Raw genomic sequence first — 25,009 nt, forward strand, 5'->3', positions numbered from 1 at the left:
GCCCAGATTGGCGTAGGCGGCCTGCCACTCTCGTGAGCAGTTCCCTCTCCCCTCTCTTCCCGGCTGCCTCGCCCGCCCCTAACCCTGGCCAGTGCAATAAAATTCATTGGATCCCAGTCAAGGCTTGGCTAAGATCAGTTGCTACTCGTTGGATCAGGGAGCAGAGCTTACACAATACAGAAATTAAACCAACAGACTATGGAAGATGTCTTAAATGAATTTCTCAGTTTATTGATTTACAAAGCTTAGGAGAATGAAATGATGTGAAGTGAGCTTATGAATGATAGTGCATAAATGTGGGAAATGGAGAATAGAAAAGTGAATACATAGAACTGGCATAACCAAACAGTATTGTGGAATATTAGAATTGATATGCTTAATAGGTAGTCATGACAAAGCAAACAGACTCAAAAACCTTTTAAATCTTTTTAAAATTATTAAAAGATAATAGTTTACAAACTAAGGGCAGTACACCAGGACTCATTGTAATCCTTGGCAAAGTAAGGAACCAAGGACATTCCTCCCATCTTACGGTTCATGTGAACAGGACTACATAAAACCGGGGCTAAGAATAAACATAATCTCTTTCAGAGGTGGAAAAGGAGCAACATGGATGAGTATGTGTGTTTCCTTTATGCACTTCTGGACATCAGGAACACGGACTATTTTAAGAATCAGATGTCCCCTTAATTTCTGGTTGTCAGGTGCTCCTTTGTGTTCAGATCAGGCCTCAGCACAATAATGTAACACTTGGGAAGGAAGATGCAGCCCAGAAGCCCAGCACTGGAGGCCAACATAGAGAAGATCTGCACGGCCACCATGTACTTGCCCTTGGTGCTCAGGTAGGTGGGCACAAAAGACACCCAAACACTGCAGAAGACCAGCATGCTGAAGGTGATCAGCTTGGCTTCGTTGAAGGAGCCAGGCAGCTTCCTGGCTAAGAAAGCCACCGTGAAGCAGGTGGCAGCCAAGAAGCCCAGGTAGCCGAGGGCAACGTAAAACATGGCCACAGACCCTTCGTTGCATTGCAGGATGATCTCTTCCACCTGGGAGCGCATGTCGGACTCTGGGAATGGGGGAGAAGAGCCCAGCCAGAGGGTGCAGATGAGAACTTGCCCCCCAGAACAGGAGATGACAATGGAGTTGGCCAGACTCTTGCCCAGCCATCTCCTCACCCCGTTCCCGGGCTTTGTGGCCAGGAAGGCCAGCACCACCGTGATGGTCTTTGCCAAGACAGAAGAAACAGCAACTGAGAAGATGATGCTGAAGGCCGTTTGTCGGAGAAGGCAGGTCTCTTTCCTTGGGCGCCCGATGAAGAGGAAGGACGACAGAAAGGAAAGCAGGAGGGAGACGAGGAGGATGTAGGAGAGGTCCCGGTTGTTGGCTTTGACTATGGGAGTTTCCTTGTATTTAATGAAGATTCCCAACACAGTGCCTGCTGTTATAGATAAGATGAGGGCAACGGAAGCTAAAAACATTCCTAAATATTCTCCATAAGCCAGGAAGGTGGTAATCTTGGGGACACATTGATCTCTGTCCTTGTTTGAATGGTGATCTTCTGAGCATTTGGTGCAATGTTCTGCATCTGGGGAAGAGGAAAAAGAGTGGCTGCAACATCACTTACATCCCTGATGATCTGAACTCGATTACATTTTGAAGAAATCCTAGAGATTTCTTCCTTATGGTCATTCCTTTCAACTCTCTTCCAGGATGTAATGAAGGTGATTAATACTAAGGAAGTTGAGGAAGGAGCCACATTCCCCAATGTCTGCAGAAATCTCACAAAAAGTGGGTGAGACTGGGTTTCTGCCCTGTGTTTACTCTCTCCAGAAATACCTTCCCCCTTGGCGTCACCCACCTTCCTGTGCGGAGAAGGTCCCTTCCGCACACCGAGCACAAGCATAGCAGCAAATGGGCTTTCCTTCTAGAACCACCTTGGCATATCCAGGTCGACATTTTTCATTACACCTGGAACGAGGCACGGCCTAACCAGAAAGACAAGAAGGTGCAACAAAGAGGAACAGTTAGGAGTATTTGTGTGTATGTTACTCCCTCATAGAGTGAATTCAAACGGATCTTTGGGCTGCAGCCTTTGACCCCTCATCAGGGTCCTTTCAACCCCCCACTGACTATTGGGGTGACCAGAATATCTTGTTCTTCATAATTCGCTCAGGACAACTGAGGTTTGCGCCACAGAACTCTGATTCCTCTTCTCCATTTACCTGCTTCCCTGCTTAATAAATCTTCAAAGAAAATGGCAATGGAGTCTAAAATGTGATTTCCCCAAAGTTCAGGATTCGGATAATCTCTCAATCACTAATTAAGACAAATTTAATATAACTTTTCCAAATATTGGTTTCCCTCACTCTGTTTTTGAGGCATGCAAGGTTTCCTCTTATTGCTGATGAATGCCCTAGTTATTTCTAGTTCATATGCCATTCCTTAACATTAACCTTATATTACAATAGGGTTTTTTTTTTTAACTTCTCATCCTTCACCAACAGCCGTGCACTTCTCAATTTCTGCACATACAGTAGTTTAACATTTGCAACATCTACAAGTGAGCTTACTCCATAAATTTAAAATATCCACAATAAATCAGTAATTATCATTTCTAAAATAAATTACTTTCCATCCTTCTGCATGTATGAAAACCCAATAGTTTACTTTTACTAGGGGCTTTCCCTTTTCTTCTTATCTACGTAGTCCTTTCTGTCGAAGATTCTGGTGTCTTCTCTGAGGACCTCTGTGCTCTATCCTTTCTTTGAGCACCCCAAATTCACCTCCTATCTCAGCTGCTGTGAAAAGAAAGAGTGGTGGTTGCAGCTGTTATTGACGGTCAAGACACCATTGGTCAACCTGATATCCTGATATGGTCATTTTTCAGCGGTTGTTTAAGGAAAAACATAGTAATCATCTCCTAGCCTTCTCCCTTTGTGATTTACCCTACCTTATTGAATTTCTTGGGCCACTCAATGGCTTCTGGGTTAATGGTGAACTTTATTCCAGCAGACGTCTCTCTCCTTATATTCCCAATTTTCACCATGTCATAAGAGATATTGGGAAACATCACCCAGTTCACAATATCAAAGTCCGCTGGTAGCTCCCAGTTCTCATCCAAGCACAGTCTGCCTCTGGAAGTATTCAGGCACTGGATTTCTTTTAAGAAAGGGTGAAGCTGGAATGGCAGGGGAAAACACCAGCATTAAGAAAACGGGAAGCCAAGATGGATATCTCAGTCCTACTCACTTCAACCTCTTATGATTTGGGGCTGCGTGTATCTCATGTAGACTGGAATTCCTATTCAGCCATTTTTATTACTACAGACCCTGCAAGTGCTCCAATTTTCCAGGGATGTCCCTGAATTAGAGACAGTTTTTCATTTGATCCTGGAATTTCCCAACTTTGCTTAGAATGTCCCTATTTTCATTGGAGAAATGTTGGCAGATGTGGAGTTATCCAACCCACAAGGCGTCCAATCCTATATAGGGAATTTTTATTATGTTTAATATTTTAGTATGGATTTCTTTATGTTGGGAGCTGCCCAGAGTGCTGAGGCAACCCAAAAAGACGTGTGGGGTATAAAGAGTGCTATTTTTCTATGGCACCCACCTGAGAGGTCCCAAAACTGAGTTTCAATGAGTTCCGCCTTTAAAAAGCTCTGGATATCAACAGTAAACACTGGTCAACAACAAATTTGTTGTCTGCGTTTTTTCAGTTGATTTAGAACGAATCTGATGCACTGAATCCAAAAATCACATTGGTTTTGTTCAATCAGGTCAAGTTTTTGAGCTATGGCCACATGTCATTTTTTTACGTTTTTGTTCACATGTACGCTTGTGTGGAGCATTTTAGAAGAAGTTGGTGGGGGGTAAAATGCCATGTCAAATAATTGTTTTGATTGGAAATGATTATTTTAATGACAAGAAGTATTCAGGTCCAATAGTTCTGGGTGATTATGTCGAAAAGGGATCAGTTTGAAGTCATAAAACCTTGAAATCTTCCATAAATTGGTGCGGCAAAGCATAAAGTTATTTTGGTATTAAACTTGGTGACCAGGATAAAGCTTGGGCGCCACACATGGTGTGCAAGGCATGCACCGAGACTCTTCGTGGGTGGACCAATGGCAAGAGGAGTCTGAACTTTGGAATTCCCATGGTCTGGAGGGAGCCGACAAACCATGTCACTGACTGCTACTTCTGTGCTGTTGATGTGACTGGGATCAACAGAAAGAACTGGAGCAGCCTCAAGTATCCTGATCTTCAATCAGCACATCGTCCTGTAGCTCATTGTGATGAAATTCCAGTACCTATCTTCGGAGTACTTCCTGACATTAGTGACGAAGATGCCTCCAGTGTTGAAGGACATGAAGAAGAAGTGGTTCTTGAAGATGATGCTCCACATCCATTTTCCCAAAAGGAGTTGAATGATCTAGTTCGTGACCTCAGCTTGTCAAAGGACTCTGCCGAACTGTTGGCATCCAGACTGAAGGAAAAAAACCTCTCTGACAGTGCTTGCATCAGCTTCTTCTGCAACAGGCATCAAGAGTACCTCCGTTTTTTCCCGGAAGAGAAGGACTTGGTGTACTGTGCAGATATTGCGCAGCTTCCGCTCAAGCTTGGAGTGCCACAGTACGAACCCAAAGATTGGAGACTGTTCATTGACAGCAGCAAGCGATCACTGAAATGTGTTCTGCTAAAGAACGGCAACCAGTACCGATGTTTTCTGTGCATGTGGGATAGTAGGGACCGTGCTCAGCATTACACGAAGAAGGACTGGCCTGTGCGGGAGGAATTAGTGCCTTGCAAAGAAAGGAACGTCTTCAACGACCCTCTGGTGGACAGAGACAGAATACTCTTCCCACCGCTGCACATCAAGCTCGGCTTAATCAAGCAGTTCACCAAGGCTCTGGACAAGGATGGTGACTGATTCACTTACTTGTGCCAGGCTTTTCCAGGATTGACCATGGAGAAGTTGAAAGCTGGCATCTTTGACAGTCCTCAGATCCGTCAGCTCATCAGAGATCCAGAGTTCGGAAACTCAATGAACAAAGTGGAACTGGAAGCGTGGAAGGCATTTGTTCTGGTAGTGAATAACTTTCTTGGCAACAATAAGGCCAGAAACTACGCAGAACTTGTCAACAACATGCTGACTGCTTTCAGAAACCTGGGCTGCAACATGAGCGTCAAGATGGACTACCTATTTTCACATATGGACCGGTTTCCTGAGAACCTGGGTTCAATGAGTGACGAGCAGGGGGAGAGATTCCATCAGGACATGAAAGAGATGGAGACCAGGTATCAGGGTCGCTGGGACGCAGTCATGATGGCTGACTACTGTTGGACTCTGAAGAGAGACCTCCCTGCCGCTGAGCATTCCAGGAGTTCCAAGAAGTTCAAGCCCTGAAGTTTGAAAAATGGTGAAGCAACATGCAATTTACGTGTACTTACCTTTATCAATGCCCACCATTCAGTTTACAGTAATCGATGTTTCTATCAGGTAATCAATATATGTTGTTGGAAAAACATTTTTTTCTCTTAAAAACGTATTTAGGATGATATGTGTTGACAAAAATCAGCCGATAATGCCACAAAAATGTAATAGATTTTGTCACAAGATCTGATTTTTTTTCAAATCAAGATAGCACAAAAACCTGACCTGATGGAGAGAAACGGATGCCATTTCCTGATTCAGCAGTGCAAAAATACCCTAAAGCAGTTGTAGAAATCTAGACAACATTCAAAAAGTAAAAAATTGTTGCCCAGTGATTATCGTTATGGAATGGGATGTCTCTATTTTCATCAGAGAAATGTTGGGCTGTATGCTACTATTACTAGTACTAATAGTAACTATGTTATTTTACAGGTCTATCCCCAGTCAAGATCAGCATCAGTGTCGGCTGCAGGTTGCAAAAAGGGGAAGGAAATACCTGCCACGGCTGTAGCCTTTGGGGTCCCCATTGCTCTCCTTCCTCCACCATCAGCCTCCTCTGGGATCTAGATGAAAGCAAAGCATGCAAGGCCTGAGCCACAGCCTGAACATTGATGTAAGTGCCATAGCTGTCATAAGACAGGGCTCTCTCACGGTCCTCTTGGGGCAATGGCTGCAGGTACTCCTCCTCTCTGCATCTTACCCTGCCTTTCACGGACAACTGATGCTTTGAATATGAACACTGAAATGCTTGATTAAAATAATACATAAGATCGGTCTGCCATTTATATTTGTCACCTTCGCTGCTCCTTATTCCAGTCTGAATTTCAAAGGACAGAGAACCATGGAGGTACTGGAACTTATCTGGAGGGAGGTAAATGCCAAATCTGATTTCTAGCAAAGCTGTTGTGATCCAGACTTTTTTCCCTATTTCCTTCTCATGGAAATGAAGTATTATCACGAGTCCTTGGATACTCAGTGCACTGGTTATATAGTAAAAAAATACCCCAACTTGTCTCCATAGGAAAAAAGGTTCCCCAGGCCTGATAAATTGATATAGATCATTTTCTGGTACTCTTTTTGATAAAGCAATGCAGATCCCTTTGCTGAGCATCAGAGGTTTCACAGCGCTCACAAATCTTTCTCCATCGTCATTGTCTGGAGTGCAGAGGCCAATCCACGTCCATCCAAAATGCAGGAGCACTTCAACAATCCCTTGGTACTGACTTTCCTCTTTGGGAGTCATCCGGTAGACAAAAGGGAACAGGGTTTTACCTTCGAGAACCTGGGCAGTGAAGCCATAACTGATCTAGCAAGGAAAGCAACAGATCACCAATTTATTTTACTTTCATCATAACGGGTATTTAATCATATGAAATGACTGAGATCTATCTAAATCTCTGCTGGCTGAGGCTGATGGGAGTTGTAGTCTGAAACATCTGGAGGAGTCAAGTTAGTGAAGGCTCAGTTTTGAAAAAGGGATGTTGGATCCATAGCTCAGGATTTTCCCATTTTGAAAAATATCCCCACTTGACCCCTCCCAAGAGAAGATAGAATTTTACGCAGTTGAAATCCTCTGTGCTTCCATGCTCTCCCACTACTTACCTGTGGGATTTTGTAGATGCCTAACAAGGCTGAAATCACTCTTGAGATGATAGTGTTGCTTCTTTCAAGAACAGCCAGCAGGTGATTCTGAACTCCACATTGATAATTGGGAATATTGCATCCACTGCCTGCAAGCAGCTCTAGCATGGCATCCGAAGTCATCCTTGCATCGCAATGGTTCTCAAAGAGGTTGTAGCCCAGGGTGATGTTGGGTAAGAGCCTGAGATCCTGGTTGATCTCTACGATGGTGAGCGGGAAAGGCAACACGTGCCAGAAGTACCTAGGTGCCTCCCTGCAATAAATGAATTCTTTAAAAAGAGTGAAACTGATATTCATATTAATGGGATGGAGGAAACATTATATAATCCACACAGATTAGTATTTATTTATCCTTTTGCATTAATATCAAACCTTTTCCTGTCTAGCATAGAACAAAAATTTGGAAATCTCTACTCCATGACAGGAGCTTTGATGCAAACAGCACACAGAGCTGTTCAACAGTGGAACAGACTCCCTCCGAAGGTGACCATGTGTCATGGATGCTTCAGGTGAGATTCCTCCGGGTCCCTTCCATCTCTGCAATCTATGATTCTATTCTAATGTGGTTCTATGAGTAAGAAATGAAGGCGCCCCTCAAAATGTGTGCTATACTGGGAAGTTGCTGCAAGGGCTGCTTTTGCTGCAGTGGTCTTTGGCTTCTTGCAAAGGGCTAGACTATAGGTAGATAAGAGACCATTTGATAAAACGAGGAGAAGCACCAATACCTCAGTCCCCTTTTAGTTACAAATGAGGCCTGGTGGCTTTCAGGTTTGAGTGTGTGGTAAAATCTATAATTTTGCCCATGTTTGGATCAGTGACTCCACCAATGAGGACACACCCTGGTCTGTATTATTTTATATAATCATTTTATTTGAAGCATAATGTTCCACCCTTAAGTTTTTTTAAAAAGCAGTGACAGAAAGGAAAAAGTGCTGAGATTGGAGGAGGAAACCTTTAATGTAGCCCATGGTGAGCTGTAGGTCTCCTGTGGTATTGTGTCAAGAGAACTGGGCTAAGGTTGTTCACAAATGATCCAAATAGAATAAACATAAAATAATTTTGGCAGCTTGGAAATTGCTTGAGTTTCATGCCTCCCTCTGGGATAGGAAACAGGTACCTATGGATTCCAAGTGAAGAAATCTCAAACATCTCACTACTTAGAAATGAGGCCAGTTGTTTGTGTGTGAAAAAAAGGAATAATTCCTTTTCACATTTTAGAGACCTGACTCCATGAACAAGGAAGTCTCCTGATTCATATTATTTTATTCATCATTTCAATTAAAGTACATCTTTTCTGCTCTTCAGCCACCAAACGTCACCCAGAGGATCTTAAATTCCATTTGTAAAACTGTAGCATTCCCTAACGACAGTTTCTGAATTGTCCAAATGGAATAATATTGAATAAAACCCTTGAGCCTTGGGAATTGCCTGAGTTTCATGGCATCCTGCAGGTGGGAAAATTTAGTGCATCCTTTTGACCCCTGACCAGATTCATTGGCATCCTAGCATTCTACTAAAAGCAACACAGAATCAAAGGTAGGAGAGTGTTTCACTAAGGAAGACCCAGGGAACAAGGAAATGGGAGAGGTTTGGGTGGAATCTTTTAGTGGACCCCCAGCTCCCATCAGCCCAGCCAGCAAGACCAATGGTCAGGGCAGGGTAGACCTGCAACATGAGGACAGCCTTGGCTCCCCAGCCCTGAGAAAGGGGCTCTTTCCTTGATAAATAGGAACCACTAGAAGGACTGGAGGACCGCGAAACTGTGAAGTACATACTCTTCAGCCCTGGCGAAGGGTGTCTGAGAAAAGACGTATGGAGTTTCCTTATAAAAGGCTTTTGGAGATATGATCGCAGTGATGAGAAAGTGTTCAGGCCAGTAGTAATTGCGAGCATCCGTTTGATCCCTGACCAGATTCAAGGGGCACTTCGCCTTGTGGTTCCCGCAGACTCCAAAGGGCATCATGAGCAGCAGAAGCAGCAACAGAAGGAGCAGGGATCTCATTCTGGCTCTGCCTCCTCCTCCTCTTACCTGCCAAGGAGGCGAAGCAGAAGAACCCAACGACTCTTGCAAGACCAGGCTGGGTGGGCTTTCCCAATCTGGATGGTTTTCAACTCTACCTTCGGAACTAGGAAGCACAAGGCAGGCACACCCCTCTGTCGCCAGCTCTGCATCTTGTCTCAGTCTGTCTCCAACACAGGAAATATTCTCTGCACCAACTTTTTCTTTCCCAGACACAGCGCAATTAATATTGTCATGCTACTTTCTGAGGCTGATGTAACCTCCAGAAATATCTCCTGAGCATTTAGAAAAGGAGATCACTATAATTTTGATTATTCCAAGTGGAATAAGTTTCATCACACTAACTTTCCGAAGTCTGGAATCTCTGAGGCAGCAGGTGCAGAGATGGAGAAAAACATGATGGAGAAAAGTCAAAAGGTGTTTTTGGGAATTGGAAGTTTGGCCTGAACTTTGCCTGAACTTTGCTCCCAAGGACCAAAGAAGGAGCTGGATCCGACCATGGACTCTCCTTCCTTGGAGGTTTTGAAGCAGAGTTTGGATGGCTATCTGTTAGGGATGCTTTAGAGAGCCAGTGTGGTGTAGTGGTTAAGAGCGGTGGACTCGTAATCAGGTGAACTGGGTTCGCTTCCCCGCTCCTCCACATGCAGCTGCTGGGTGACCTTGGGCCAGTCACCCTTCTCTGAAGTCTCTCAGCCCCACTCACCTCACAGAGTGTTTGTTGTGGGGGAGGAAGGGAAAGGAGATTGTGAGCCCCTTTGAGACTCCTTAGGGTAGTTATAAAGCGGGATATGAAATCCAAACTCTTCTTCTTCTTCTAGTTGGCCACTTTAGGTGGATTTGATTCCTGCCAATCCCTTCTGGTTCTCCCCCTGAAGGGAAGTAGCATGTTGGTGGTTTTGAAGGCACTTCAAGTGAATTTCCACCCCCTCTTTGAAAGGCTTCTCCAACAGAGGGAAGCTCTCTGGGGTTGGATGAGGGGAGAAAGTTTGCTCTGAGCCTTAGGCTCTCCCTTCCCCTTCGACATGTTCTGCGGAAGGAGAGCTTCTGTTGCATATGGAGCCAACTTGTTCCTCGTCTTTGAGCAGAAGCTTCTCTACTCATAAACAAATTTTGTGCGCAGAAGCCAGGCTAGCATTCTAGCAGCTTTATTATTCTTTATGAATTTATTTATTAATATTTATTTACTTTCTTACTTACTTATTTAATCTTTCATAAATTCCATGCACTATTTTTGCCAATCACCCCTAGAGCGCCTTACGTCAAGATAAGTCAGGACGATCATAACAAAGTTTACAGTCTTTAGAGCATTCCAAAAGTTAAAATAATAAAAAAGAATCAAATTACCTCGACTTCCTAAGAATCTGGGTGGATGCTTTCTTTATTAGATTAAAAATAAATAAATTATTAAGTCTCCACAGATATTCCAATCACTTGTCTTCGTATACAGTTTAAAAAAACAAACAAAAACCCCACACATTTTCTTCTTGACTCCCCTTCTTTTATTACTTCTTTTTATCAGATGTTTTAAAAAACCTGTTTTTATTATCAAAGCCCCAATGTCGTATTTCAGTAATGCGCTGCTTATATGTTAAATCCTGCCTTTGACTTCATGTATGGATGATAGTCCCCTTCATGGATCACTGCCTTGCCGTAGCGAAGGGGCTTGAATAACTCAGAAAAGCTATGAGCTATGCCGTGCAGGGCCACCCAAGATGGACAGGTCATAGTGGAGAGTTTTGACCAAACGTGATCCACCTGGAGCAGGAATCGGCAAGCCACTCCAGTATCCCTGCCAAGAAAACTCCATGGACAAAGGCAACAGGCATATAAAAGTTATGACACTGGAAGATGAGCCCCTCAGGTCGGAAGGCGTCCAACATGGTACTGAGGAAGAGCGGAGGACAAGTACAAGTAGATTCAGAGCTGATGAATCGGCTGGGCCAAAGCCAAAAGGACGCTCAGTTGCGGATATGCCTGGAAGCGAAAGGAAAGTCCAATGCTATAAAGAAAAATATTGCATAGGAATCTGGAATGTAAGAACCATGAACCTTGGTAAGTTGGATGTGGTCAAAAATGAGATGGCAAGAATAAATATTGACATCCTGGGCATCAGTGAACTAAAATGGACGGGAATGGGCGAATTCAGTTCAGATGACCATCATATCTACTACTGTGGTCAAGAAACCTGTAAAAGAAATGGAGTGGCCCTCATAGTCAACACCAGATGGGCAGCATCGAAATCAGATTGATTATATTCTCTGCAGCCAAAGATGGAGAAGCTCTATACAGTCAGCAAAAACAAGACCTGGAGCTGACTGTGGCTCAGATCATCGGCTTCTTATAGCAAAATTCAAGCTTAAACTGAAGAAAGTAGGAAAAACCACTGGGCCAGTAAGATACAATCTAAGTCAAATCCCTTATGAATACACAGTGGAAGTGAGGAACAGGTTTAAGGATTTAGATTTGGTGGACAGAGTGCCTGAAGAACTATGGATGGAGGCTCGCAACATTATACAGGAGGCAGCAAAGAAAACCATCCCAATGAAAAGGAAATGCAAGAAAGCAAAGTGGCTGTCCAATGAAGCCTTACAAATAGCAGGGGAGAGAAGGCAAGCAAAATGCAACGGAGATAGTGAAAGATACAGGAAATTGAATGCAGATTTCCAAAAAATAGTAAGGAGAGACAAGAAGGCCTTCTTAAACGAGCAATGCAAAGAAATAGAGGAAAACAACAGAATGGGGAAAACCAGAGATCTGTTCAAGAAAATTGGAGATATGAAAGGAACATTTCGTACAAAGATTACCATAATAAAAGACAAAAGTGGAAAGGACCTAACAGAAGCAGAAGACATCAAGAAGAGGTGGCAAGAATACACAGAGGAATTATACCAGAAAGAAATGGATGTCTCATACACCCCAGGTAGTGTGGTTGCTGACCTTGAGCCAGACATCCTGAAGAGTGAAGTCAAATGGGCCTTAGAAAGCACTGCTAATAACAAGGCCAGTGGAAGTGATGATATTCCAGCTGAACTATTTAAAATTTTAAACGATGATGCTGTTAAGGTGCTACACTCAATATGCCAGCAAGTTTGGAAAACTCAGCAGTGGCCAGAGGATTGGAGAAGATCAGTCTACATCCCAATCCCAAAGAAGGGCAGTGCCAAAGAATGCTCCAACTAGCGCACAATTGCACTCATTTCACACACTAGCAAGGTTATGCTTAAAATTCTACAAGGCAGGCTTAAGCAGTATGTGGACCGAGAACTCCCAGAAGTACAAGCTGAATTTCGAAGGGGCAGAGTAACCAGAGACCAAATTGCAAACATGCGCTGGATTATGGAGAAAGCTAGAGAGTTCCAGAAAGACATCTACTTCTGCTTCATTGACTATGCAAAAGCCTTTGACTGTGTCGACCACAGCAAACTATGGCAAGTTCTTAAAGAAATGGGAGTGCCTGATCACCTCATCTGTCTCCTGTGAAATCTCTATGTGGGATAAGAAGCTACAGTTAGAACTGGATATGGAACAACTGACTGGTTCAAAATTGGGAAAGGAGTACGGCAAGGCTGTATATTGTCTCCCTGCTTATTTAATTTATATGCAGAATTCATCATGCGAAAGGCTGGGCTGGATGAATCCCAAGCCGGAATTAAGATCGCTGGAAGAAATATCAACAACCTCAGATATGCAGATGACACAACCTTGATGGCAGAAAGTGAGGAGGAATTAAAGAACCTTTTAATGAGGGTGAAAGAGGAGAGTTCAAAATATGGTCTGAAGCTCAACATCAAAAAAACGAAGATCATGGCCACCGGTCCCATCACCTCCTGGCAAATAGAAGGGGAAGAAATGGAGGCAGTGAGAGATTTTATTTTCTTGGGTTCCATGATCACTGCAGATGGTGACAGCAGTCACGAAATTAAAAGACGCCTGCTCCTTGAGAGAAAGGCAATGGCAAACCTAGACAGCATCTTAAAAAGTAGAGACATCACCCTGCCAACAAATGTCCGTATAGTTAAAGCCATGGTTTTCCCAGTAGTGATGTATGGAAGTGAAAGCTGGACCATAAAGAAGGCTGATCGCCGAAGAATGGATGCTTTTGAATTATGGTGCTGAAGGAGACTCTTGAGAGTCCCATTGACTGCAAGAAGATCAAACCTCTCCATTCTGAAGGAAATCAGCCCTGAGTGCTCACTCGAAGGACAGATCGTGAAGCTGAGGCTCCAATACTTTGGCCACCTCAGGAGAAGAGAAGACTCCCTGGAAAAGACCCTGATGTTGGGAAAGATTTAGGGCACAAGGAGAAGGGGACGACAGAGGATGAGATGGTTGGACAGTGTTCTCAAAGCTACAAACATGAGTCTGACCAAACTGCGGGAGGCAGTGGAAGACAGGAGTGCCTGGCATGCTCTGGTCCATGGAGTCACGAAGAGTCGGACACGACTAAACAACTAAACAACAACAAATGGTTGATAGTTTGACAAATAAGATATCAATGGTCTCCATTCTTCCTGAAAAGATTCATCCTCATGTTTAGCAGGTAATTTCACCATTTCAACATATTTCCCCAGTTTCAAAAGCCAATCCTTCCTCTTTCCACTTCTGTGCAAATAAAGTTCTAGCTGCAGTGGTTGCATACATAAATAACCCAGTCAGCTTTCTTGGGACCTTTAATTATTAAATTTATATAGGAGCCTTCATTGGATTGCTACAGGTTGAATTGCTATAAGAATAAGTGTATAGTAAGCTTTCCACTAGTCTGGAGAGATGAAAGTCTAAGTAGGATGCAATCTTAGCTAATGAATCTAAATGCTTCATCAGTGGCTGTTCTGTCAGTTATTTTTACTTGCCCATCTGATCTTGGTTTTGCACTATAAATGGGGGCCTGAATGGGAGGAACCTGAGTTGGAGGAGGAGGCCTCTCGCTCTTCCTTCCTGACTGTGCATAAGATGCCTCCCCTGAAAAGGTTTGGCAGGCAGGGAATACAACTATCTGGCATCGTCTCATTGCTTCCCTCCAATGCTAAACTTGTTGCTGGCTCACTCGTAATCTGGTGATCCACTCAACATCAGTGCACAATGTGTCATATCCTGGACAACGCAATAAAATCCATTGTACTCCAGTCAAGACTTTGCTAAGGTCAGTTGCTACTCTTTGGAACAGGGAGCAGAGCTTACACAATACAGAAATTAAACCAACAAACAAAAGAAGAGAACTTAAATGAATTTCTCAGTTTATTAATATACAAAATTTAGGAGAATGAAATGATGTGAAGTGAACTTCTAAATGATTCAGTATACCGGTAGAAAATGGAGCACAGGTATTTAAATATCTAGAAATGACATAACTAGAAAGTATTGTTGAATATCATAATCAATATGGTTAATAGCAAAGGAAATAGACTAAAAAACCTAACTCCTATCTCCCTCTAGACTATCTTGTTGTGAGATAAATATAAGTTCCTAAAACACAAAATTATTAAAAGATAATAGTTTACAAACTACGGGCAGTACACCAGGACTCATTGTAATCCTTGGCAAAGCAAGGTAGCAAAACATTTCCTCCCATCTTACGGTTCATGTGAACAGAACTACATAAAAGTTGGGCTAAGAAGGAACACAATCTCTTTCACAGATGAAGCATGAGCAACATGGATGAGCAGGTGTGTTTGCTTTATGCACTTCTGGACATCAGGAACATGGACTATTTTAAGAATCAGGTGTCCCCTTAATTTCTGGTTGTCAGGTGCTCCTTTGTGTTCAGATCAGGCCTCAGCACAATAATGTAACACTTGGGAAGGAAGATGCAGCCCAGAAGCCCAGCACTGGAGGCCAACATAGAGAAGATCTGCACGGCCACCATGTACTTGCCCTTGGTGCTCAGGTAGGTGGGCACAAAAGACACCCAAACACTGCAGAAGACCAGCATGCTGAAGGTGATCAGCTTGGCTTCGTTGAAGGAGCCAGGCAGCTTCCTGGCTAGGAAAGCCACCGTGAAGCAGGTGGCAGCCAAGAAGCCCATGTAGCTGAGGGCAACGTAAAACATGGCCACAGACCCTTCGTTGCATTGCAGGATGATCTCTTCCACCTGGGAGCGCATGTCGGACTCTGGGAATGGGGGAGAAGAGCCCAGCCAGATGGTGCAGATGAGAACTTGCCCCCCAGAACAGGAGATGACAATGGAGTTGGCCAGACTCTTGCCCAGCCATCTCCTCACCCTGTTCCCAGGCTTTGTGGCCAGGAAGGCCAGCACCACCGTGATGGTCTTTGCCAAGACAGAAGAAACAGCACCTGAGAAGATGATGCTGAAGGCCGTTTGTCGGAGAAGGCAGGTCTCTTTCCTTGGGCACCCAATGAAGAGGAAGGAGGACAAAAAGGAAAGCAGGAGGGAGACAAGGAGGATGTAGGAGAGGTCCCGGTTGTTGGCTTTGACTATGGGAGTTTCCTTGTATTTAATGAAGATTCCCAACACAATGCCTGCTTTTATAGATAAGAAGAGGGCAACGGAAGCTAAAACCATTCCCAAATATTCTTCATAAGTCAGGAAGGTGGTAATCTTGGGGACACAATGATCTCTGTCCTTGTTTGGATACTGATCTTCTGAGCATTTGGTGCAATGTTCTGCATCTGGGGAAGAGGAAAAAGAGTGGCTGCAGCATCAGTTACATCCCTAATGATCTGTGCTCTTTTACATTTTGAAAAACTCTGTGGTGGACCTCAGGAAATAAGAATGTTAAATACTGCAAACAGTTTTCTGTTGCTTCCATGCAATGCTCATAGTAGTGGGATCAAAACAGTCCATTGATTATATTGTAATAATTTTCATATGAAGTATTGTTTATATTGTGGTGGACTTCAGGAAATAAGAAAGTTAAAATAGGTAAAGCAACATTGTGATCTAGGATAAACTGAGTAGCAATGAGCACTCCACTTGTGTTAACTGCATTTTTTTTGGATCCTGCCTAGTCCTGAAGAAACAGCTCTTTAACTTGACATTTTAAATGCAGTTTTTTGTTGCTTCCATGCAATGTTCATAGTAGTGAGATCAAAACAGAAGAAGAAGAAGCGAGTTTGGATTTGATATCCCGCCTTTCACTCCCTTTAAGGAGTCTCAAAGGGGCCCACAATCTCCTTTCCCTTCCTCCCCCACAACAAACACTCTGTGGGGTGAGTGGGGCTGAGAGACTTCAGAGAAGGGTGACTGGCCCAAGGTCACCCAGCAGCTATATGTGGAGGAGCGGAGACGCGAACCCGGTTCCCCAGATTAGGAGTCTACCACTCTTAACCACTACACCACACTGGCTCTCGTCCATTGATTATATTGTAATAATTTTCATATGAAGTATTGTTTATTTTTATTGTGCTTTTGCTATTAAAAATTGGCTGATTTGCATCACCTGTCTATTATTTTTTATAAATATCAAAATTATTTCTTTTTTGGTGTGACTTGGTATAAAAAATAAAAGAAGGAATGTTTGTGGGAATTCCTCTCACAGCTGCCCACTTTCAACCCCAGAGATTTCTTCCTTATGGCCACTCCTTTCAACTCCCTTCCTGGATGTAATAAAGTTGATTAATCCTATGGATGTCGAGGAAGAATCCACATTCCTCAATGTCTGCAGAAATCTCACAAAAAGTGGGTGAGACTGGATTACTCCCCTGTGTTTACTCTCTCCAGGAATTCATTCCGCCTTGGAGTCACCCACCTTCCTGGGCGGAGAAGGTCCCTTCCGCACACCCAGCACAAGCATAGCAGCAAATGGGCTTTCCTTCCAGAACCATCTTGGCATATCCAGGTCGACATCTCTCTGTACACCTGGAACGAGGTACGGTCTAACCAGGAAGACAAGAAGGTGCAACAAAGAGGAACAGTTAGGAGTATTTGTGGGTATGTAATTCACTCATTGAGTGAATTGAAACTGATCTCTGGACTGCAGCCTTTGACCCCTCATCAGGGTCCTTTCAACCCCCCACTGACCATTGGGGTGACCAGAATATCTTGTTCTTCATAATTCGTTCAGGACAACTGAGGTTTGCACCACAGAACTCTGTTTCCTCTTCTCCATTTACCTGATTCCCTGCTTAATAAATCTTCAAAGAAAATGGCAATGGAGTCCGAAATGTGATTTCCCCAAAGTTCAGGATTCTGATAATCTCTCAACCACTAATTTAGATAAATTTAATATGACTTTTCCAAATATTGGTTTCCCTCTCTCTGTTCTTGAGGCATGCAAGGTTTCCTCTTGTTGCTGATCTATTTCCTTAGTTATTTCTAGTTCATGTGCCATTTCTTAACGTTAGCCTTATATTACAATAGGCAATTTTTAAAATAAATTATCATCCTTCACCAAAAACTGTGCACTTCTCAATTCCTGCACATACAATAGTTTAACATTTGCAACATCTACAAGTGAGCTTACTCCACAAATTAAAAAATCCACAATAAATCAGTAATTATCATTTCTAAAATAAATTGCTTTCTATATTTCTGCATGTATGAAAGCCCAATAGTTCACTTTTACTAGGGGCTTTCCCTTTTCTTCTTATCTACGTAGTCCATTCGGTTAAAGATTCGGTTAAAGTAGGAGTGGTGGTTGCAGCTGTTATTGACGGTCAAGACACAGTTGGTCAACCTGATATGGTCATTTTTCAGCGGTTGTTTAAGGAAAAACATAATAAGCATCTCCTAGCCTTCTCCCTTTGTGATTTACCCTACCTTATTGAATTTCTTGTTCCACTGAATGGCTTCTGGGTTAATGGTGAACTTTATGCTAGCAGACGTCTCTCTCCTTATATTCCCAATTTTCAAAAGGTCACCCGACTTATTGGGAGACATTACCCAGTTCATAATATCGAAGTCTGCTGGCAGCTCCCAGTTCTCATCCAAGCACAGCCTGCCTCTGGAAGTATTCAGACACCGGATTTCTCTTATGAAAGGGTGAAGCTGGAATGACAGGGGAAAGCACCAGCACTGAGAAACCTGGAAGCCAAGATGGATATCTCAGTTCTACTCCCACTTTTCCTTTTTCACTTTGGAAAAGTGGGACATTCTGGGATCAAATAAAACAGAGCAAAAGGTGAAATTGATAGTGAACAACACTTTGACTGATAAGTTTGATATAACTAAAGGCACTAGACAGGGGTGCCCGTTGTCACCATTGATATTTATAATGGTCCTGGAGGTATGAACTAAGAATTTGAGAGAATTGTCATACGTGAGAGGGATAAAGATTGGAGTAAAGGAGTATAATTTGGGCAAGTAGCAGGATTTAAGCTCAATAAAGGTAAAACTAAACTGTTAGTGAAGAATATGGTCACGGAATTGCAACGTAGATCAGAAATTATGGTTGCAAAAGGAAGTGAAATATCTTGGAATTTGGTTAATACCAAAAAATATTAATTTGTTTAATGATAATTATGAATCCACATGGAAGGAAATCAAGGGGGACTTCGAAATATGGAGCAGATTAAAGTTGTCATTTTCTGGTAGAATATCAGTGGTAAAAATGAATGTATTACCCAAGATGTTATTCCTGTTTCAAACAATTCCAGTGTTCAAAGGACAGGTGTATTTAAAGAGTGGCAAAAAGTAGTATTGAGATTCATCTGGCAGGGGAAAAGCCAAGGATGAAATATAAATTGTTAATAGATTAAAAAAGAAAGAGGTGGATTCGCCATGCCAGATTTGAAACACTATTATGAGGCGTCCTGTCTCTGTTGGTTAAAGGAATGGATAACGATGGAGAATACAGATATTTTAGATGTGGAAGGTTATGATAACAGATTTGGGTGGCATTCTTATCTTTGGTATGACAAAGTGAAAGTTCATAGAGGTTTCCTGAACCACGTGATTAGTATCTAAAAAAGAAATAAATAAAAACCTATTAGAAAGGAAAACACCATGGTGGATCTCACCTATTGAGGTACTGATGGTACAAAAATTAAATACGGAGGGAAGGTGGGCCACATATAAAGGCACTTTGGTGGAAACCGAGAAAGCTTTTAAACTTAAACCATATGATCAAATTGAAGGATTTTCTTACAGGGTGGCTGCAATATCATCAAGTTAATGACATATTCAGTGTGGATAAGAGGATGGTGGCAGGCAAAGATGATGGACTTCGCAGAACTGGCCAAACTAACCTGCAGGATTTGAGAACAGGCTGATCAAAAATTTCAAAGGGATGGGTGTACATTTATTGTGTATTTGAATAATAATTGTAAAAATTTGAAGACACTAGCAGGATTGAAATATATCCTACAATGTGGGCAATGGAAGCTAAAGAACTAAATTGCGAGACAGGACTTGAAAGCGGAAAACCTGCTGAAGGGAAGTCATATGCTTGGCACAGCAAAAAGTTTCTGTGTTTGTTATTGTATTGCTGAAAATATTGTTTAAGGAAGAAAATAATAAAAATATATTATTATTTTTTAAAAAAGGAATGTCCCACTTTTCCTTAGAATGTCCATATTTTCATTGGAGAAATGTTGGAGGATATAGACTTAATATAATATTTTTAATGTTTAATATTTTAGTATTAATTTATTTATGTTGGGAGCTGCCCAGAGTGCTGAGGCAACCCAAAGAGATGTGTGGGATATAAACAGTGATATATTTCTAGCAAAAAAGCTGCTGGAACTCACCATGAACACCTCCTTCTGAGAATGGCAATGGCACCCACCTGAGAGGTGCCAGAACTGAGTTCCAGCGAGTTCCCCTCTGAAAGTAGCCCTGGCTATAAACAGTAAGATTATCATTATGGAATGGGATGGTTCTATTTTCATCAGAGATATGTTGGGCGGTCTGCTACTATTACTAATACTAACTCTGATATTTTATAGGTCTATCCCCGTCAAGATCAGCATCTGTGTGGACTGCAGTTTGCAAAAAGGGGAAGGAAATACCTGCCACGGCTGTAGCCTTTGGGGTCCCCATTGCTCTCCTTCCTCCACCATCAGCCTCCTCTGGGATCTCGATGAAAGCGAAGCATGCAAGGCCTGAGCCACAGCTTGAACATTGATGTAAGTGACATAGCTGTCTACAGACAGGGTTAACTCACGCTCCTCTTGGGGCAATAGCTGCAGTTTCTCCTCCTCTCTCTGATTTATATTTGCCACCTTTGCTGCTCCTTATTCCGGTCTGAATTGCAAAGGACAGAGAACCATGGAGGTACTGGAATAAAAATGGAGGGATGTAAAAGCCAACTCTGATTCCTAGAAAAGTTGTTGTGATCCAGACTTTTGCCCCTATTTCCTTCTCATAAAAAATGTTTATTGACAGGGGTAAACTGATAGCCATTACATTGGTTGCATAGTAAAAAAATACCCCAACTTGTCTCCATAGGAAAAAAGGTTCCCCGGGCCTGATAAATTGATCTATATCATTTTCTGGTACTCTTTTTGTTAAAGCAATGCAGATCCCTTTGCTGAGCAGCAGAGGTTTCACAGCGCTCTCAAATCTTTCTCCACTGTCATTGTCTGGAGTGAAGAGGCCAATCCACGTCCATCCAAAATACAGGAACAATTCAACAATCCCCTGGTACTGACTTTCCTCTTTGGGAGTCATCCGGTAGACAAAAGGGAACAGGGTTTTACCTTCGAGAACCTGGGCAGTGAAGCCATAACTGATCTAGCAAGGAAAGCAAAAGATCACCAATTTATTTTACTTTCAGCATAACGGGTATTTAATCACATGAAATGACTGATATCTAAATCTCTGCTGGCTGAGGCTGATGGGAGTTGTAGTCTGAAACATCTGGAGGTGTCAAGTTGGTGAAGGCTCAGATTTGAAAAAGGGATGTTGGATCCATAGCTCAGGATTTTCCCATTTTTAAAAATATCCCCACTTGACCCCTCCAAAGAGAAAATAGAATTTTATGCAGTTGAAATTCTCTTTCCCTCCATGCTCTCCCACTACTTACCTGTGGGATTTTGTAGATGCCTGACAAGGCTGAAATCACTCTTGAGATGAAAGTATTGCCTCCTTCAAGAACTGCCAGCAGGTGATTCTGTTCTCCACAGTGATAATTGGGAATATTGGATCCACTGCCTGCAAGCAGCTCTAGCATGGCGTCCGAAGTCATCCTTGCATCGAAATAGTTCTCATAGAGGTTGTAGCCCAGGGTGATGTTGGGTAACAGCCTGAGATCCTGGTTGATCTCTAGGATGGTGAACAGGAAAGACAACATGTGCCGGATGAACCTATATGCCCCCCTGCAATAAATGAATTATTTAAAAAGAGTGAAACTTATATTCATATGAATGGGAGGGAGGAAGCATTATATGATCCACAAAGATTAGTATTTATTTATCTTTTTGCATTAATATCAAACCTTTTCCTGTCTAGCATAGAACAAAAATTTGGAGATCTCTGCTCCATGACCGGAGCTTTGATGCAAACAGCACACAGAGCTGTTCAACAGTGGAACAGACTCCCTCCGAAGTTGACCATGTGTCATGGATCCTTCAGGAGAGATTCTTCCGGGTTCCTTCCATCTCTACAGCTCTATGATTCTTTTCTACTATGGTTTTATGAGTAAGAAATGAAGGCGCCCCTCAAAATGTGTGATATACTGGGAAGTTGCTGCAAAGGCTGCTTTTTTTGCAGTGGTCTTTGGCTTCTTCCAAGGGGCTAGACTATAGGTAGATAAGAGACAATTTTATTGACGGAAGAGAAGCACCAAATACCTCAGTCCCCTTTTAGTTACATATGGGGCCTGGTGGCTTGCAGGTTTGAGTGTGTGGTAAAATTATAATATTGTCCATATTCTGGATCAGAAACTACACGAATGAGCACCCCCCCTTTACTAGAATCTTTGACTAGACACCCCTCCCCAGCTCCCGGCTCCTCCAACAGCAAGCCCAATGGTCAGGGCAGGGTAGTCCTGCAACACCAGCCCTTGGCTCCCCAGCCCTGAGGAAGGGGCTCTTTCCTTGATAAATAGGAACCATTAAAAGGACTGGAGGACCACGAAACCATCTGCATATAAGTACATACGCTTTAGTCCTGGTGAAGGGTGTCTGAGAAAAGACGTATGCAGTTTCTGTACGAAAGTGTTTTGGAGATATGATCCCAGTGATGAGAAAGTCTCCAGGCCGGTAGTAATTGCGAGCATCCGTTTGATCCCTGACCAGATTCAAGGGGCATTTCGCCCTGTGGTTCCCGCAGACTCCAAAGGGCATCATGAGCAGCAGAAGCAGCAACAGAAGGAGCAGGGATCTCATTCTGGCTCTGCCTCCTCCTCCTCTTACCTGCTAAAGACACAAAGCAGAAGAACCCAAAGACTCTTGCAAGGCCAGACTGCCTGGGCTTTCCCAATCTGGATGGTTTTCATCTATATCTTCAGAGCTAGGAAGCGCAAGGCAGGCACACCCCTCTTTTGCCAGCTCTGCATCTTCACTCAGTCTGTCCCCAACACAGGAAATATTCTCGGCACCAACTTTTTCTTTCGCAGTCACAGCACAATTAATATTGTAATGCTGTGTTGCTTTCCGAGCCTCATGCAATCTACAGAAATATCTCCTGAGCTTTCACCAGATGAGATGACTATAATTTTGATTATTCCAAGTGGAATAAGTTTCATCACAATAACTTTCTGGAGTCTTGAATGGCTCAAGCGGCAGATGCAGAGCTGGAGAAAAACATGGTGCACAGAAGTCAAGGGGTGTGTTTGGAAGTTGGAAGTTTGGCCTGAACTTTGCTCAAGACCACAAAGAAGGAGCTGGATCCGACCATGGACTCTCCTTCCTTGGAGGTTTTGAAGCAGAGGTTGGATGGCCATCTGTTGGGATTCTTTAGCTGAGATTCCAGCATCGCAGAGGGTTGGACTAGAGGATCTTGGGGTCCCTTTCCAAGTCTCCCATTCTATGATTCATTGGGGGGTTTTAAGAAGAGGTGGGAGAGTCAGGGATGGACAACAGCCAGATGAAGGAGTCCCAGCCTTGAATCCCAGGCATCCTAAGCCCTTTTAAAATGTGGGGGGAGGGCAGAGGCTGTTATTGGGTAGTATTTTTTTATTTTGATTATATATATTGTGGTTTTATATTTTGATTTTGCTCTCTGAACCGCCCTGAGGCCTCCAGGCATAGGGTGGTATATAGATTCAACAAGTAAATAAATATGAAGGAATAAATGGAGAATGCTGAGAATCCTCAGTACTGTGAACGGGATACCTGGTGGTGGGATCTTGTTTCCTGGAGGCTGCTAGAGACAGAGACTGGTGGAGCCTGCGATGGGGAGGGTTTTCTCAAGCCCATCTCTGGCCGCTTTGGGTGGGTCTGGGCTGCTTGATTCCTGCCGCTCCATTCTGGTTCTCTCCCTGAAGGGAAGTAGCTCCTTGGTGGCTTCAAAGCCACTTCAAGTGAATTTCCACCCCATCTTTGAAAGGCTTCTCCAACAGAGGGGAGCTCTCTGGGGTTGGTGGAGGGGAGAAATGTTGCTCTGAACTTTCGACTCTCCCTTCCCCTTCGACATGTTCTGTGAAAGGAGAGCTTCTGTTGCACATGGAGCCAACTTGCTCCTCGTCTTTGAGCAGAAACCTCTCTACTTGTAAACAATTGCGTGTGCAGAAGCCAGGTGTGACGGAAAAGTTGGTTTTCCATAAGTATTTCTTTTTTACTTTTTTCTCCTGCCAGGAAATGGTGAAAGAATGGCAGCCTCTGATTGGCTGAGGTTCCAGGAGGGAGAGTTTAAAAAGAGAGGCGTTGGAGGGAGACAGGGAGTTGGGCTGTTGAGGGTGGTGTGGTTGGTTGAGTTGAGCTGGTTGAGGAAGGAGGTTGGGAGTTAGGTAGGGAGATAGGATAGGAGTCAGGTTGAAATACAAAGAGTGTTGAGGAGGCCGAGTTGGTTCTGGAGAAAACGTCCACTCCACTGTACAGAGAAGGACTGAGTGTAGTGTCTGAGTGTAGTGTCCTGCGGGAGTAATAGGACCAGATCTTGCTGGGAGACTGAGGCTGAGACAGAAGTAGGAGCTGAGGTCTACTTAGGTCTCAAACTCGTCTGGAGGGGAGAGACTCTTCTGAGGAAAGAAGCGACTTCCAAAACCCAATGAAGGAAGGGTGTGTGTGGTGAACCCTTAAGACTGTTACTGAAAGTCCCTCAGGAGCTGGATTTGTTAAAGGGGTGGGTAACTGAAGGAAAAGAGGGACGTGGGTGGTGCTGTGGTCTAAACCACAGAGCCTAGGGCTTGCCTAGGTCGGCAGTTCGAATCCCTGTGACGGGGTGAGCTCCCGTTGCTTGGTCCCTGCTCCTGCCTACCTAACAGTTTGAAAGCATGTCAAAATGCAAGTAGATAAATTGGTACCATTCCGGTGGGAAGGTAAGCGGCATTTCCATGCACTGCTCTGGTTTGCCAGAAGCGGCTTAGTCATGCTGGCCACATGACCCAGACATGCTGGCCACATGACCTGCGGACAAATGCTGGCTCCATCGGCCAAGCGAGATGAGCGCCGCAACCCCGGAGTTCTCTGCAACTGGACTTAACTGTTAGGGGTCCCTTTACCTTTAACTGAAGGAAAGTACCACCTTAGAAAGGAACCAAACTATAAAGCTGAAACCTGTGAAAATGAATTGATCTAGTGTATTATTATTGAAGTAACCTAAGTTTCTCCACTTGTATTATACTACCTTGTTTTAAAATAAATCTTTATTGTTATTTTAAAAACATCTGCTTGAGACTCCAGCTCACTGGTTATCCCCCACACCCAGGTCCCCTACAGAATACGCTGGGATAGTTAGCATTGGTTTTAAGGGTGGTTCAGTGAGGTGGCGGCAATATATTTAAGAAAGAGCAGGCACTTCGGCGCGAGCGACAACTGAGGCGCCAAGCCCGTTGCACCAGGCTAGCATTCTAGCAGTTTTGTTATTCTTTATCATTTTATTTATTAATATTTACTTCTTTCTTACTTACTCATTTC

The 25,009-nt window shown here is 43.3% G+C and overlaps 3 protein-coding genes and 1 pseudogene across 12 annotated transcripts in view; 2 read left to right on the plus strand and 2 right to left on the minus strand.

Annotated features, from left to right (window-relative positions):
- The window catches only part of LOC309360855 (uncharacterized protein), a 143,993-nt gene that overhangs the window by 87,795 nt on the left and 31,189 nt on the right, over positions 1–25,009 (plus strand). For 7 of the 9 annotated variants that reach the window (XR_014164247.1, XM_081895800.1, XM_081895799.1 and 4 more), the window contains exon 6: positions 7,461–7,583. Coding sequence is in view for 8 of the 9 variants with exons in the window: in XM_081895800.1 (XP_081751926.1) it covers positions 7,461–7,583 (123 nt within the window). In the remaining variant the exon portion in view is untranslated. Of the gene's footprint in view, positions 1–7,460; positions 7,584–8,292; positions 8,812–21,445; positions 21,570–25,009 lie in introns of those variants that run through there. The other 2 variants (XM_081895795.1, XM_081895802.1) reach the window with 2 other exon arrangements.
- On the minus strand, positions 509–9,454 carry LOC309360988 (vomeronasal type-2 receptor 26-like). Its single transcript, XM_081895999.1, has 6 exons — positions 8,850–9,454; positions 7,036–7,327; positions 5,930–6,739; positions 2,951–3,178; positions 1,859–1,985; positions 509–1,585 (listed from the first exon to the last, which is right to left on the minus strand). Exons 1-6 carry the CDS (start codon positions 9,074–9,076, stop codon positions 687–689), a joined length of 2,583 nt encoding a protein of 860 aa, XP_081752125.1. The 5' UTR covers positions 9,077–9,454; the 3' UTR covers positions 509–686.
- Positions 3,185–5,859, plus strand: LOC309360885 (uncharacterized protein). Its single transcript, XM_081895848.1, has 2 exons — positions 3,185–5,184; positions 5,409–5,859. The coding sequence occupies exon 1, from the start codon at positions 4,081–4,083 to the stop codon at positions 4,927–4,929; it is 849 nt and encodes a 282-aa protein (XP_081751974.1). The 5' UTR covers positions 3,185–4,080; the 3' UTR covers positions 4,930–5,184; positions 5,409–5,859.
- LOC309360993 (vomeronasal type-2 receptor 26-like) lies at positions 14,390–23,708 on the minus strand (annotated as a pseudogene). The gene is made up of 6 exons (XR_014173431.1): positions 22,092–23,708; positions 21,016–21,307; positions 20,000–20,723; positions 17,811–18,038; positions 16,801–16,927; positions 14,390–15,721 (listed from the first exon to the last, which is right to left on the minus strand). The product of XR_014173431.1 is annotated as a vomeronasal type-2 receptor 26-like (transcript).

This window comes from Podarcis melisellensis (assembly GCF_964234715.1).
Source record: "Podarcis melisellensis genome assembly, chromosome: 18".
Classification (NCBI taxonomy): domain Eukaryota; kingdom Metazoa; phylum Chordata; class Lepidosauria; order Squamata; family Lacertidae; genus Podarcis; species Podarcis melisellensis.